This window comes from Heliconius melpomene, chromosome 12, assembly GCF_056956725.1.
Source record: "Heliconius melpomene rosina isolate 202511_hmr_F chromosome 12, ASM5695672v1, whole genome shotgun sequence".
NCBI lineage: Eukaryota > Metazoa > Arthropoda > Insecta > Lepidoptera > Nymphalidae > Heliconius > Heliconius melpomene.
The window spans coordinates 15549457-15562799 of NC_140400.1; the positions used below are offsets into that span (position 1 = coordinate 15549457).

The 13343-nt window shown below is 32.4% G+C and overlaps 1 protein-coding gene across 1 annotated transcript; it reads left to right on the top strand.

The window, feature by feature from the left end:
* Positions 1–27: 27 nt before the first annotated feature.
* LOC146534142 (juvenile hormone acid O-methyltransferase-like) lies at positions 28–2765 on the top strand. The gene is made up of 4 exons (XM_085194314.1): positions 28–577; positions 1707–1878; positions 1968–2073; positions 2519–2765. The coding sequence occupies exons 1-4, from the start codon at positions 219–221 to the stop codon at positions 2695–2697; spliced, it is 816 nt and encodes a 271-aa protein (XP_085050440.1). The 5' UTR covers positions 28–218; the 3' UTR covers positions 2698–2765.
* Positions 2766–13343: the final 10578 nt, after the last annotated feature.

Consider the following 13343-nt stretch of genomic DNA (forward strand, 5'->3'; position numbering starts at 1 on the left):
TATCATTGGTTATACTAATTTAGAGGTTTCAAGAGCAAGGCCTTGCCTGGACCTGAATCTTGTTTTGCTAGATCATTTTAGCCGGAATCACCGCTATATAATGCACGACTGACAGGTATAAATTCGTACGATACGCGCTCCTGGCGAGACTGACCGCCTACCTGTGTGTCCTGGTCCTCTTCTTTGAAAATATATGTAAATATAAAAAAAACCTTAACATGGATAATGCTGAACTATATAATAAAAGTAATTTCTTACCAAGAAGGGATGCTTTGCACTGTTTAGAAGAATATGCGCAGAAAATTAAATGGAAAAACGATGAGAAGACAGTTTTAGATATTGGTAGCGGAGATGGAAGTGTTACAAATATCCTAACAAAATTTTTACCTAGTAATTGTACTAGAGTCATGGGAAGTGATAAAAGTGAAAGAATGGTAAAATTCGCAAACAAACACTATGCGACTGACCTTCTCAATTTCACCATCCTCGACATAGAGGGTGACTTACCTGACGAGTTGCGAGAAAAGTTTGATCTCGTGTTTTCTAATTACCTTCTACATTGGGTACCACAGCAAAAGTAAGTACTTAAATAAGTTTTATATTTTCATACAATCCTTAAATCTAAAATTATAAAAACCGGTCTAAGCAAAGTGCCGTAGCAACAAATAAAAAACTTACGAGTTACCACCACCACTATTATATTAATCTTGTTATACTACTTTTTAAAGAAGAGGTTCTCAATTCGAACAAAGGGTATTTTCATCGAAATTATCCCATATCTCCTACGAAAACCACGAAATCAATTTTATTCAAAGCAATTTTCGTTTTAGTCTTTAAGAAGTCTTTATTGAATGATATCCTATTTTTTTACTTATTTCTCTCAAAGGCACAAAATATTTTCACAATTTTTAAACTTTCTTAGAAAGATTTCTATCCATACCATTTAGGAAACCATATCTATATTTTGACAGCCCACAAAACTTGCTCTCACAATTTTTTTTCATCTCGCAGTTCCATGCAAGGAGTACTAACCTTAATCATTTTATTTTTCAAATCATGCTACATTATTTTGTATCGGTTTTTAAAATAACCGTTGAAATACAGTACCCATAGACATCGTGTAAAATGACAGTGACATACAGATTATGGATAAACAGACGGACATAAAGAATTTATAAGGGTTCCATTTTTTTTTTGGCAACGGAACCCTAAAAACTAGAAAGAAATACCTCCATGATAGAATAAATATTTTATAATATTTGTTATATCCTTCGCATATATATACATATATATATAATGATGAAAAATACAAGTAACAAAATATAACAAACATATACAGCGTGAGCCTAAAAAAGTCATGACTGTTCCCTCTAAGCAAAGATGATGTCGCAAGAAGTTGAAGATTTTTTTTTCTCAATATTATAAAACCCTTTACAATTTAAGCGCCTCTTAAAAAATAATTTATCGTAGATAAGTCCCCTGAAAGGTGCACCAATGATCAAGCCGGAAGCCACTGGATGCAGGCAGTGCAAAACCGATCGTCGTCGTGGAGATCCTTGAGGGGAGCATACATCTGCAGCCATGTCTAGCAGTGGACGTAAAAGAGGGACATGATGATGAAAATTTATCGAATTACTTCTTTCTATATTCTATATGATATAATTTACTCTATATGATAAAGACGAATTTGCCATTTTTTATTTCAGGATAGCATTCACAAATATATATAGTCTATTGACGAAGGGTGGTACCTGTCTACTTACATTCTTTGGACACTTTCCCATGTACACTATTTATAGAACTTTAGCTGGCCAAACAAAATGGAATAATTGGATGAGAGACGTTGAACATTTCGTGACACCATACCAAGACTGTCAGGTAATTATAAAATTAAACAACATCATGAAATGTTAGTCATTATATATAATTTCTGAACATTTAGGTCTAGTTTTTTTTTTATTTTAAAGGATCCTGAAAGTGAAATTAAGAAAATGATGACATCTATTGGATTTAGCAATATTGATGTGCGTTGTACAGACAAATCGTATATATTCAGCGAGGAGGTTATTAAAAGTAAGTAAATGAATATTTCGAATATAAACGTTTGGTAAAAAACGACCAACCAATTACCAAAAAGTAATAATACTTATTTAAAAAATGAAGGCTGATGGATGGATGGATGATTTATAAAATAGGTAGGTTATGTGACACCATGGTGCGGTGGTATAGTCTAACTATAAACGCAACTTTGTGGTGAACTCACACACTTACATAGAATTCATTATTTTCATTTCCTTGCTCTGGTAATAAGATAAAGCGCGGCTAGGAGCCCCCATCTTAACACGCAATAAGTGTCAAAAATTGGGCGAAAAGTTGGCAAGGGTGTATCTTAACGTCAATACTGCGTGAAGTTAAAAGCAAAATATTTGTGATACATTGCCGAGAAAATATATAACAGAGCTTTCTTAAATTATAATTTTTAAATATATTTACACATTATTATTTTTTTTGTAATTAGATATCTTAGCAGCAGTCGATCCGTTTAAAATACCACAGGAACTGATAGGAGATTTCCTAGAAGACTATTTGAAAACCGTTAAAGATTTGAAACTCATAGACCATGAATACTACATTGAAGAAGGTTCAGTCAAAACGAGAATGGACTATCGTCTTATCACAGTATTTGCCGAAAAATAATTAGTAGAAATTGTTACAGTACACAAAATATTACTAATTGTATAACATTTTGTTCATCTCTCAATGCCTGATAATCTATATATATAAAAGGACTTGTCCTCACTGACTGAGGTAAGACGCACGCACAGCCGTAACCGCTGTGCGTAGAAACGTGAAATTTGGACAGATGTTTACTTCCGTAATCTGGACATCCACTAAGAAGGGATTTTGAAAAATTTTTACCCTAAAGGGGTGAAATAGGGGTTCAAAGTTTGTATGGAAAAAAAATTAAATCGGCACCGATTTTTATAAAATTTGAAATTTAGATTTTTAAAAGTATTTAATTGAACACATGTTTCATGGTTTTCTAGAATTCACCCCCTAAGGGTGCAAATAAGGGGTTGAAAGTTTGTATGGAAAAATCTTTAAATCGCCACCGATTTTTATAAAATTTGAAATTTAGACTCTTAAAAATATTTAATTGAACACATGTTTCGTGGTTTATTAGAATTCACCTCTAATTACGCAAGCGAAGCTGCGCGCGTCCGCTAGTATGATATAAAATAATGCATTATTATACCTTATTATTATACTAGTGAGAAATAGAAGAACAAGTTTTTGAAAAGTTTAGAAATATAGTTTATTTCTATTTTACTCTTATATTTGTATTATATAGTTTATTTACTCTATTATATAATAAACCAGTAAAAATATTTTGTTTGTACATTTAGTATTTTTGACTGAAATGGATAGAGGGACACTTAAAAAGGATAATAGAAAGCAATAATTTCTTGACTGTCTGTCTGTCTTTATGTAGGATCACGCTAATCTTCTATCAAAAATATTATTTCTTTTAATAAGTTCAGATATAATATAGTATTATATTAAATATTGCCAGACTTCCTGTATACAGAGTGTTTTTGTATTTACCACTTTTAGTGAAAGCACAGTATTAACTACTCTATAAAAGCGTAATAAAGTTAAAAGAAAAGAGACTGTTAAAAATAAAAAAGCAAAATATTTTTTAAAAGTATCGTTGTAAAATAAAACACCATTTGTTAGGAATGACGCACACAGGCATTAATTAACCTGTCAAAATTCAAATTCAAAATATTCTTTATTCAAATAAACTTATAATAAGCACTTTGCACACAAGCGACAACATCCCAAACACCTCATTAACGAAATCGAGACGTATTATATAGGTATTGGCGATGAAGTTGAACGTTGTTTCGCTTTATTATAGAAAATAGATAACAGCTTAAATTAGAACTAGAGATATCCCTTTCGGTTCGGTTCGGTTCGGTTCTTTATTTATGGCGCTTCGAGCGTGCCAGTTGAGCACTAATCACTTCGCCTATGTCACGTTGTATGGAGAACACACAAAGGAGATTGTAAGGTAAAAATATCGCTTTCTATTTGGAGTATGTTTTTTTGACAATGAAAGTGGCACACTGGCAACGTTTAATAGTATTTTTGTAGTTGTAGACGTTTACGTTATTTGTATCTATTCGCAAATGCGTCATACAACTGTACAAATACAGTATGGATAGAAATCGTTAAATTGAAAAACTGTTGACGAATCATGATTCATTTTTTTAGGTATGGGTATGAAATATTTTACCCTATATGCATATGTAGCGCAGGTGCTTCCACTCTGTATAGTATATGTACATATGTTTAAAATGTAGCTAATGCAAATTAAAATATGTGAATGTATATCGTTTATGGGGGATAATTGCAAACCCCAATCCCCAGCACGAAGGAGTTTCAACGGGTTGCCCGGGCCTCTAGGCCAGGGAGAACATGCTGATTCCTTCAGTGTAGCGCGCGTGCGGCCCAGGACATCTAAGGGCATCACAGACCTGTTATTGCTCAATCTCGTGCGGCTCGATTAAGGTGTAATAGTGATTGTAATAAATATTTGAATTACGATTTTTTTTATTTTATTACAAATATTAATATAAATATTTTTATATTTTTTACATCAATTTTTTAATAGTAAAAAACACACAATATTTATTGTAGTAAAAAACCCTCAGTGGTTGACTCAAACTCGCACTAGAGTGGTTTCTTATTTGTGAAAATGGTAAATGCACAAACGAATTTGAAAAATATTATTTATTTGAATATTTTAAATTTGAATTTCTTCATTAGGACGAAAGTAAAGCAAGCGTTTATAACTATGTCTATTTTCCCAAGGTTTACAAATTTGAGAATATCATACAATTGAAACGCGCTATTTTATATTCTTTTTAAAATACAATTACTCACTTTGTACACTTACAACTTGTATTGTACTGGGTGGAAGGGGCAGCACTCCTTTTACTGAAACTACATATAGGGTAAAATATTTCAAACCCAAAACTAAACAAAAATTAATCAAGGTACTTTAACAGTTTGGACGTATGACTTTTTTTTCATTTCATGATTTTTATCCATACCTGTATTTCGTGTGACGCACACATACGTAAGCGACGTTGCCGCTTTGACAGGTAAGTGTGTGCGTGCTAATGTTATACTTTACAAATGGCGTTTTATTTACGACGATTTAAAACGATAATTTTATTATTTGTTTTGTTTGAAAAAAAAACTTTTTCATTTTTGGATTTTTTTTTCTGAATTATATTAGGCTTTTATAGAGTAGTTAAAACTGTGGTTTCATTTAAAGTGGTGCTGACCATTCCACACTGTATACAATTTATATTCAAACACGTTCCAATATAAAATAAATAAAAAATAAAATAAGCCTTTATTCACTGACCATTTCAGAGTAAACTATATAATAAAATTCAAAAACTAAAACTAAAACTAAACATTTAAAAAGTAATTAATTCTAGCAGCCAGTTTTTTGATCAGGTTGTCTTTCGACATAGGCCTCCCCCATCCTATTCCACTGTTCTCTGTTCCAAGTGAACCTCCTCCATCCTTTTGGTAGATCGTCCTCCCATCTTTTTATTTGACGTCCTTTTTGCCTCTTTCCGTTTCTAGGATACCATTCTGTTACATCTTTAGTCCATTTATTTTTATTTGTTCTCATAGTGTGTTCAATCCAGTTCCACTTCAATTTTTTAATTTTTTGTATCACATCACTCACCATAGTTCATTTCCTTATTTTTGTAGTAGTCCATCTATCCTTTAACCTTATATTCAGCATACTTCGCTCCATATTCCGTTGACAAACTATAAGTTTCTGATTGTTTTTGCAGGCCAAGTTTGACATCCATAAGTTAGGCACGGCAGAATACATGTGTTGTACAGCTTACTTTTCACTGACATTGGCATCGATTCATTCTTGAATATTTCTTTTAGTGACAAATACTGTTTCCAACTGGTACTTATTCTTCTATTAATTTCTTTTGAGTATTGATCACTAATAGATAATACTTGTCCTAAATATATGTATTCATCTACATATTCGATAACCTCTTGATCTATTTCGATTTTGTTCTTTATGGTATTTGTCATTAATTTGGTCTTCGTTGGGTTCATAGATAGGCCTGCTTTTCTACTTTCATTGTTTAGCTGTTGTAGCATAGTTTGTAATGAACTAGGTTCTTCAGCAAATATGACAATGTCATCGGCGAATCTTAGGTGATTTAGTTTTACTCCGTTTATATTCAACCCTAAGTTGTCCCAATCTAAATTCCTGAATATATTTTCCAGTACTGCAATAAAAAGTTTTGGCGAGAGTGGATCGCCTTGTCTATCACCTCGTTGGACACTAAATTCCTCTCCCGGTTGTTCTAGTTGTACCTTTGCTGTAGTATTTTTATAAATTTCTTTTAAAATTCTTATATATTTTCCGTGTATGCATTGATTTTTTAGTGTTTCCCGTAAATAGATATGACATAGGGAGTCGAAAGCCTTATTGTAATCGACGAATACCATGTAGTACTGTTGCCCATATTCATTAAGCTTTTCTATTATTTGTTTCGCTACATGTATATGGTCGATGGTAGAATAATCCGCTCGAAATCCCGCTTGTTCTTTTGGTTGGTTTTCTTCAAGTTGTTTTGTAATTCGACCTAGTACTATTTTAGAAAAAATTTTGTAAATATTAGACATTAAACTTATAGGTCTGTAATTATTAATTTCGTTTTTATCTCCTTTTTTTATGTATTAGAGTTATGGTGGATTTTGTCCATTGGATTGGAATTTGTTCAATGATTAATATTCTATTAAATAAATGTGTCATATGTTTAGATATTACAGAGATAGACCCTTTTAATAACTCATTTGAAATTTTATCTTCCCCAGGTGCTTTTCCACTTTTTTGTGTATTTATGGCTTTTATAGTTTCTGACTCTAATATGTATGGTATTACTTCCTCTTTAGTATCTTTCACTATTTCTTCTATTATGTTCTGTTCCTTTTGTGTGTATAATTTTTTGTAAAAGTCAGTTTCCACTTTAGCTATTGATAATCTATTTCCTGTCAATAAATTAGACTTGTTTTTATTTTTAGTTTTCATGTTAGGTATCCATTCTGTGTATTCTCTTAATTGGTGTAAAGCTTTCTTAATTCCTCCTGTTTTCTCAATGTGTTTTCTTAATATATTCAATCTCTCTTTTTTTTGTGTTTCTTAATTGATATATAAATTTTTTTACTAATGTTTGCAATGTTATGATGGTTCTCTTTCCTATTTTCTAGCATTATCCTTCTTTCTCCCATTAAAGTGAGCGTTTCTTCACCTACAGTGTTTTTGTTGTCTGTTTTAAGATTCACTTTATTTAGATTTTTTAACTCTTTCTCCAGGAAGTCATAGTGTTCTTGTAGTGTTTCCTTTTCTTCAAAGTTGTTTAATGTGTTGTTTAGGCTGTTAAGGACATCTTGTGGTAAAGGTCCTATTATTGTTTTAAGTTTATTTGTTGAGATAATATGTTTTCTTGATTTGCGTTTCGTGTATTGTATAGCTCTTCTTAACATTGATCTGTATTGAAATTTAACTTATTTAATACACCTACGTCACAAAATAATTGGTGTTCGTTTGTAAGTACATAATCAATTTCATTTTTATCTTTATTATTAGGAGACGTCCATGTCCACTTTCGCGACTTTCTTTTTTTGAAAAAACTATTCATTATTTTTAGTTTATTGGCAAAACAGAAGTCTACAAGTCTACGTCCATTATCATTTCTGTCGCCACTAGTAAAATCTCCCAAGATAAATTCATCTTTGTTTAATTGTCATTAAAGTCTCCCATCATGATAATTTTTTTGTTATTCTTTTGTATCAAATCTGTCAGATCCTTGTAGAAAATATCTTTTGCTTCTTTTGTATCCTGTTCGCACGGTGCATGTACCTGGATGATCGTAGACGATTGGATAAATTTTGGTAACTGTATGTTAAGCACTGCAATTCTATCTGATATTCCTTGAAAGCCAATTATTTTATCTTTTAGATATTTTTTCACTAAAAATCCCATTCCATGTGTTCCTTGTTTGACACCGTAAAAGTAAAAGATATATTCGTTGTATTCTCTTATCTCCTCTCCTATTCTTCTTACTTCACAAAGACCAATGACATCCCATTTTATATGACTTATTGCCTTTTCCAATTCCTGTAGTCTATAGTCTGTCATTAGCGTTCTAACGTTTAATGTTGCCAGGTATATTTTGGTATTTATGTGTTTAGTTCTTTGGCATAAGGATGTATTTTTGGGGGGTAGCGGTCTTACATCCTCACGGGCACCAGCCGGGTTGAGGACGTCCTGCTTCTGGTTGCTAATATCTAGTTGCAATTTAGTTTGGTTTGTTAAGTTACAAAGTGAGTTTGATCTCATCAAATCCGAAGTTTGCCTCGTTAATTTCTTGGCCCTGTTCTGATTTTCTGGTGAAATTGATTGATCTCTTTTTCTTTTTTCTTTATTAAGGTTACCTTCTTTTACTACCAGTTGGTCATATTTTAAATATGCAATATTTCCTTTTGCGCGTTCTTCTATTAATTTCGGTTGCAATTCTCTTCTTTTTTCTAAAACCTCCTTTGGATAGTCTTCAGTAACATATACGTTCTTAAGGCTCTTTTTCAATTTCAGTATCTCAGTTCGTCTCCAGGTATTTGCGAAGGTAATTAAAACAGGTCGTATTTTGTTTTGCTTGCTAGGAAGCAAAGGCGCAAAATTTTTGATACATCCCGAGCGTCCAGGATGATTTTTAAATCTGTTTTGAAAACTTTTTGCACTTCTTGAAATAGTTCTGATGAGGAATGCTCCTTTTCTTCCAAACCAAAAAATAAAATATTGTTCTTTTTCTTTTCTTTTTCTAAATATTCTATCTTCTTTTCCAAAATTTCGATTTTATCTTTCATGATTTTATTATCTTTGAGTAATGGTTCTAATTTTTCGTTAATTTTTTCGTATATAGATTTTGTTTGTTTGTCCATTTCTACCTTCATTTGCTCGATAAGAATTTGAAATTGTCCCTCCATGTTTAATTTTTATTTCTATTAATTGTTATATATATGTATATATGTATATATATTTTCTATTATTATTCTTAATCTTCTTTTTTTTTGTTATTATGTATTTTATCTATGCTTTTTTTTTTTGCAGTGGCAACACAGGCCACAGCATCTGCGAGAGGGCGCTGTATACTTCCCTTTGATTATCCAATGATGTTCACTTCCGGTTGCTATTTTCGACCAATCAGCGATTCGCCGGAAGTCACGTGGTCTCAGGTGGTAGGGCGCCGGAACGTATAAAAGGTGACACTACTTAATAGCAGATTCTCACCAGGATCCTTAAAATGATGCTGTGCATCGTCTCTCCACAATAATACAAGTTTTATTGTTATGTAAAACTTGTACTATTATTTGGGATGTGACGATGCACAGCATCTGTGAGAGACGTGTTTATAACTCCTGGTGACCACGTACGACGCTATGTGATCTAAATCAGAATGATTGTATAAATTGATTCTGATACATTCGGATAAATTGATCTGTAAAACCAAAAAAAACATGAGTAACATTGTTTTTTTTTTTTTTTTTTTTAAGGAAAAAGGACAAGGCAAACGAGCGTTCTGGTCATCTGATGATGATCACCGCCGCCCACGACCCCGTGCAGCACCAGAGGAGCTACAGGTGCGTTGCCGGCCCTTATTTATAAGCAAACAAAGAATTGTAAATTGCTTAATTTTTTAATTCAATTAATAATCGCTCTGTCGGAAGCTGAGCCAAAACACCTTTGTAAAATTTAAGACTTGAGTCCATCATCACACACTTTGAGTATTATAACTTCATAAAAGCATCAATGAATACTCACCAGAACCGCGACCCGACCGACAATTCATGATATGAATGTCCTATCTGCTACTTAGGTACAGTTTTGAAGAAAACTGGACTTCACATACTACGCGTTAGAAAATGTGTGTATAATATTTCAATTATCGCTTTTTAGCTGTATTTTAGAACTATAATAGTTCTCTCTGAAATACGCCTTTAGAAGTAACTTTACAGTGTCAAAATTTATACGATTTAAATACAGATGTACTCGATTTAAACGTCCGATTTCCCCGGACTTGATGTCGTAGACATCCAACATGCTCTCCGCCATATTGGAGTTGCGACTACGTGTACACCTCGCTAGCCAGGTTCATATTATGCAAAACTCATGGCAATATGCAGCGGAATACCTACGTTACGCACGTGGGTATCGCCCAAGGTCTATATGCAGACATATAACAAGACTGTTGACAGTAATAATTAGCACAACTACTTTTACACAGCCCTCATGTTCCGTGAAGATATTATTTTCATTAGCTTTTCCCAGCTCTGGAACCAAAGTTACAGAAAATTAATGAAACTTCTTGATAGTCTTTTTGCACTATTATTGTGTATCATACTTTATGGTATCCAACAACTTAGTAATAAAAGGTTGTCGTCTGTAATTCTTGCATTTCATATCTGACCACTTCTAAGAAGCGTAGTGTCGCCTTTTATACGTTCCGGCGCCCTACCACCTGAGACCACGTGACTTCCGGCGAATCGCTGATTGGTCGAAAACAGCAACCGGAAGTGAACATCATTGGATAATTAAAGGGAAGTATACAGCGCCCTCTCGCAGATGCTGTGCATCGTCACATCCCAAATAATATTCATAATGCAGCTTCTGTCATTGTTTTAAATACGACGGTTACTGACCACAAGTTGGTTATTATGAATATAGCACATTCATATAAACAAAGTAAGATCTGCAAATACAGTCTTACTGTTACAAATTACGAAACCGCTTACAGTACGCTTGTCAGTATGGATGTAACTAGTTTCAAAGTATATAGAGATCCAAATGTTTTCGCTGATGCTCTAATAGAGAAGGTTAGGTCAGTTCTTCTGTCTAATTCTAAGCAAGTCGTAATCTCGGCCTGTAAAAAAGCACTGAAACCGTGGATAACACCGGGAATTCTAAGATGCATAAGACTACGTAACAACATGCAAATGAAACTAAAAAATGAATCCCATAATCAAATTTTAAAAATCACATATATACGGTTCAGAAATTTCTGCTCAAATTTTTTTTTTTCTATTTATTTTGCGCTTGTAAGAAGCATATTAGAGTATAGTAGTTGTATCTGGAATCCTCACTTTGCTAAATATATAAATGCTATTAAAGCTATACAAGTAAAGTTTATTAAACACCTGAACTTTAAAATATATAGGAATTTTGGGACCTATGAGGAAAGCTGTAAACACTTTCATATTACTTCGCTAAGTGATCGTCGTGAATTATTGGACTTTATGATAATTTATAACCTTCTGTCAGACAGCATTGATTCACCCGAATTGCTTTCATGTCTAAATATCAACGTACCTATTAAAAGAACTAGAATAGCCCAATCCAATCTATTTTATGTACCTACATCACATACTAAATAGGCGGGTAACTCACTTTTCTCTCGGGTACCATTATCTATACTAATATAATAAAGCGGAAGAGTTTGTTTGTTTGTTTGTTTGTTTGTTTGTTTGAACGCTAAGATCTCTGGATCTACTGGTCCGATTTACTATGTCTTTGTTTTGTATGAAAGCTACATTCTTCAGGAGTGCTATAGGCTATATAACATTACATTACACATATATACTAATATTTTAAAATACTTTCTAATTTGACATGCAATTTATTCGGCCATGTTAATAACAACCGTCGCGTTGCTACGCAACCATTACCGCGACATTTTGACATTCATTCTTATGAAAATAAATATAATAATCACTTTTAGCATTTTATCTAGATTGAAATTATAGTTTACTGTATAATATTCTAATAAATAATTAAGGAGATGTCACTAATTCGAAATGACCTAGCCTTCGGGCGGCATAGTATGAGTATGACCGACGCGAACGGGCATATGACGTTGACGGTTTTGTAAATTTTCGAACTTTATTTGCTGTTTATAATTAATTTAAAATACATTATGGTTCTCTTCTTATTTTATTTGATATTATTGGCAAAAATTATCCTTTTAGGTAGTTTTTAGATACTTTTTCTAACATTAAGAATATCCTTTAGTTACTTTTACTTCTTATGTTGGTTCATTTCAATTTCTCAGTTATTTTTTGTAATAATATGTCTCTACTTATTATTCTTTTTGATTATTTAAGCTTATATTTTCTTACTAATTCTATTGAAAGCTGAAAATAATATATTTAATAAATATTCTTATAGTTTAAGCAGGCGTAGCCGCGTCCGGGTCCACTAGTTATACAATAAAAAGTATTCTCATATTGATCTCTTCCATTTATCTGCAGATTCTTTTAGAAACCAAATTAAACGGTTTCAATCCACATAATTGCTTATATAGTTATACACACACACACACACACACACACATACACACACATGCATAAACACACACACCCACACACAAATGGGGCATTTTATCTTATTACTTTTTTATTTTATTTTTGGTATACATTATTACTTTACTTTTTTACTTCGCAACGTTTTATTTTATTTATTTATTTTTTATTTAAATATTTGAATATGTATCTTTTTTTGTTTTTCTAATAATATGTTTAAATTATGTGTAGCTCTGTACTGTACTTAGATAATACTTATAAGTAGAAAACTATAATTGGCTTTATTTTTTTTTGTATAAGTTTTTATTTTATAAGTAGTTATAAATATGCTGTTGTTTTCTGTATAATAAATAAATAAATAAAAATAAAATAAATAAATCTTATTAGAAAACAAAAGACATTATATAATAAAAATAAGATTAAAAAATCCGTAAAAAATGCCAGTAAACTTTGGCCTGTAATTAATGAAGTCACTCAATATAAACCTTATAAAATACCTAATACAGACTTATTACATATAATGCCTTCGCCACAAGCTTCAATTAATAATGTCAATATTTTTTTCATTAATGTAGGCAAAGAGTCAGCAGAACATATCTTGAATCATGCTCCTGTTCGAAAAAATATTTATGTCACTTGCAATCACCCATCGTCATTCGTACTATTAGATGTTACCCCTCAAGAGGTCGACAATGTGCTTCTGAGCTTGGATAAGGGTAGTGCTCCGGGTTGGGATGGGATACCAACAAAATTCTTACAAATGTCCAGAGACATCATGACCCCGCTCATTTGTGGACTGTGCAACCTCTGCTTTAGCTCCGGAATCTTTCCAGATGCCCTTAAGCGCTCCATTGTCACACCTGTTTTCA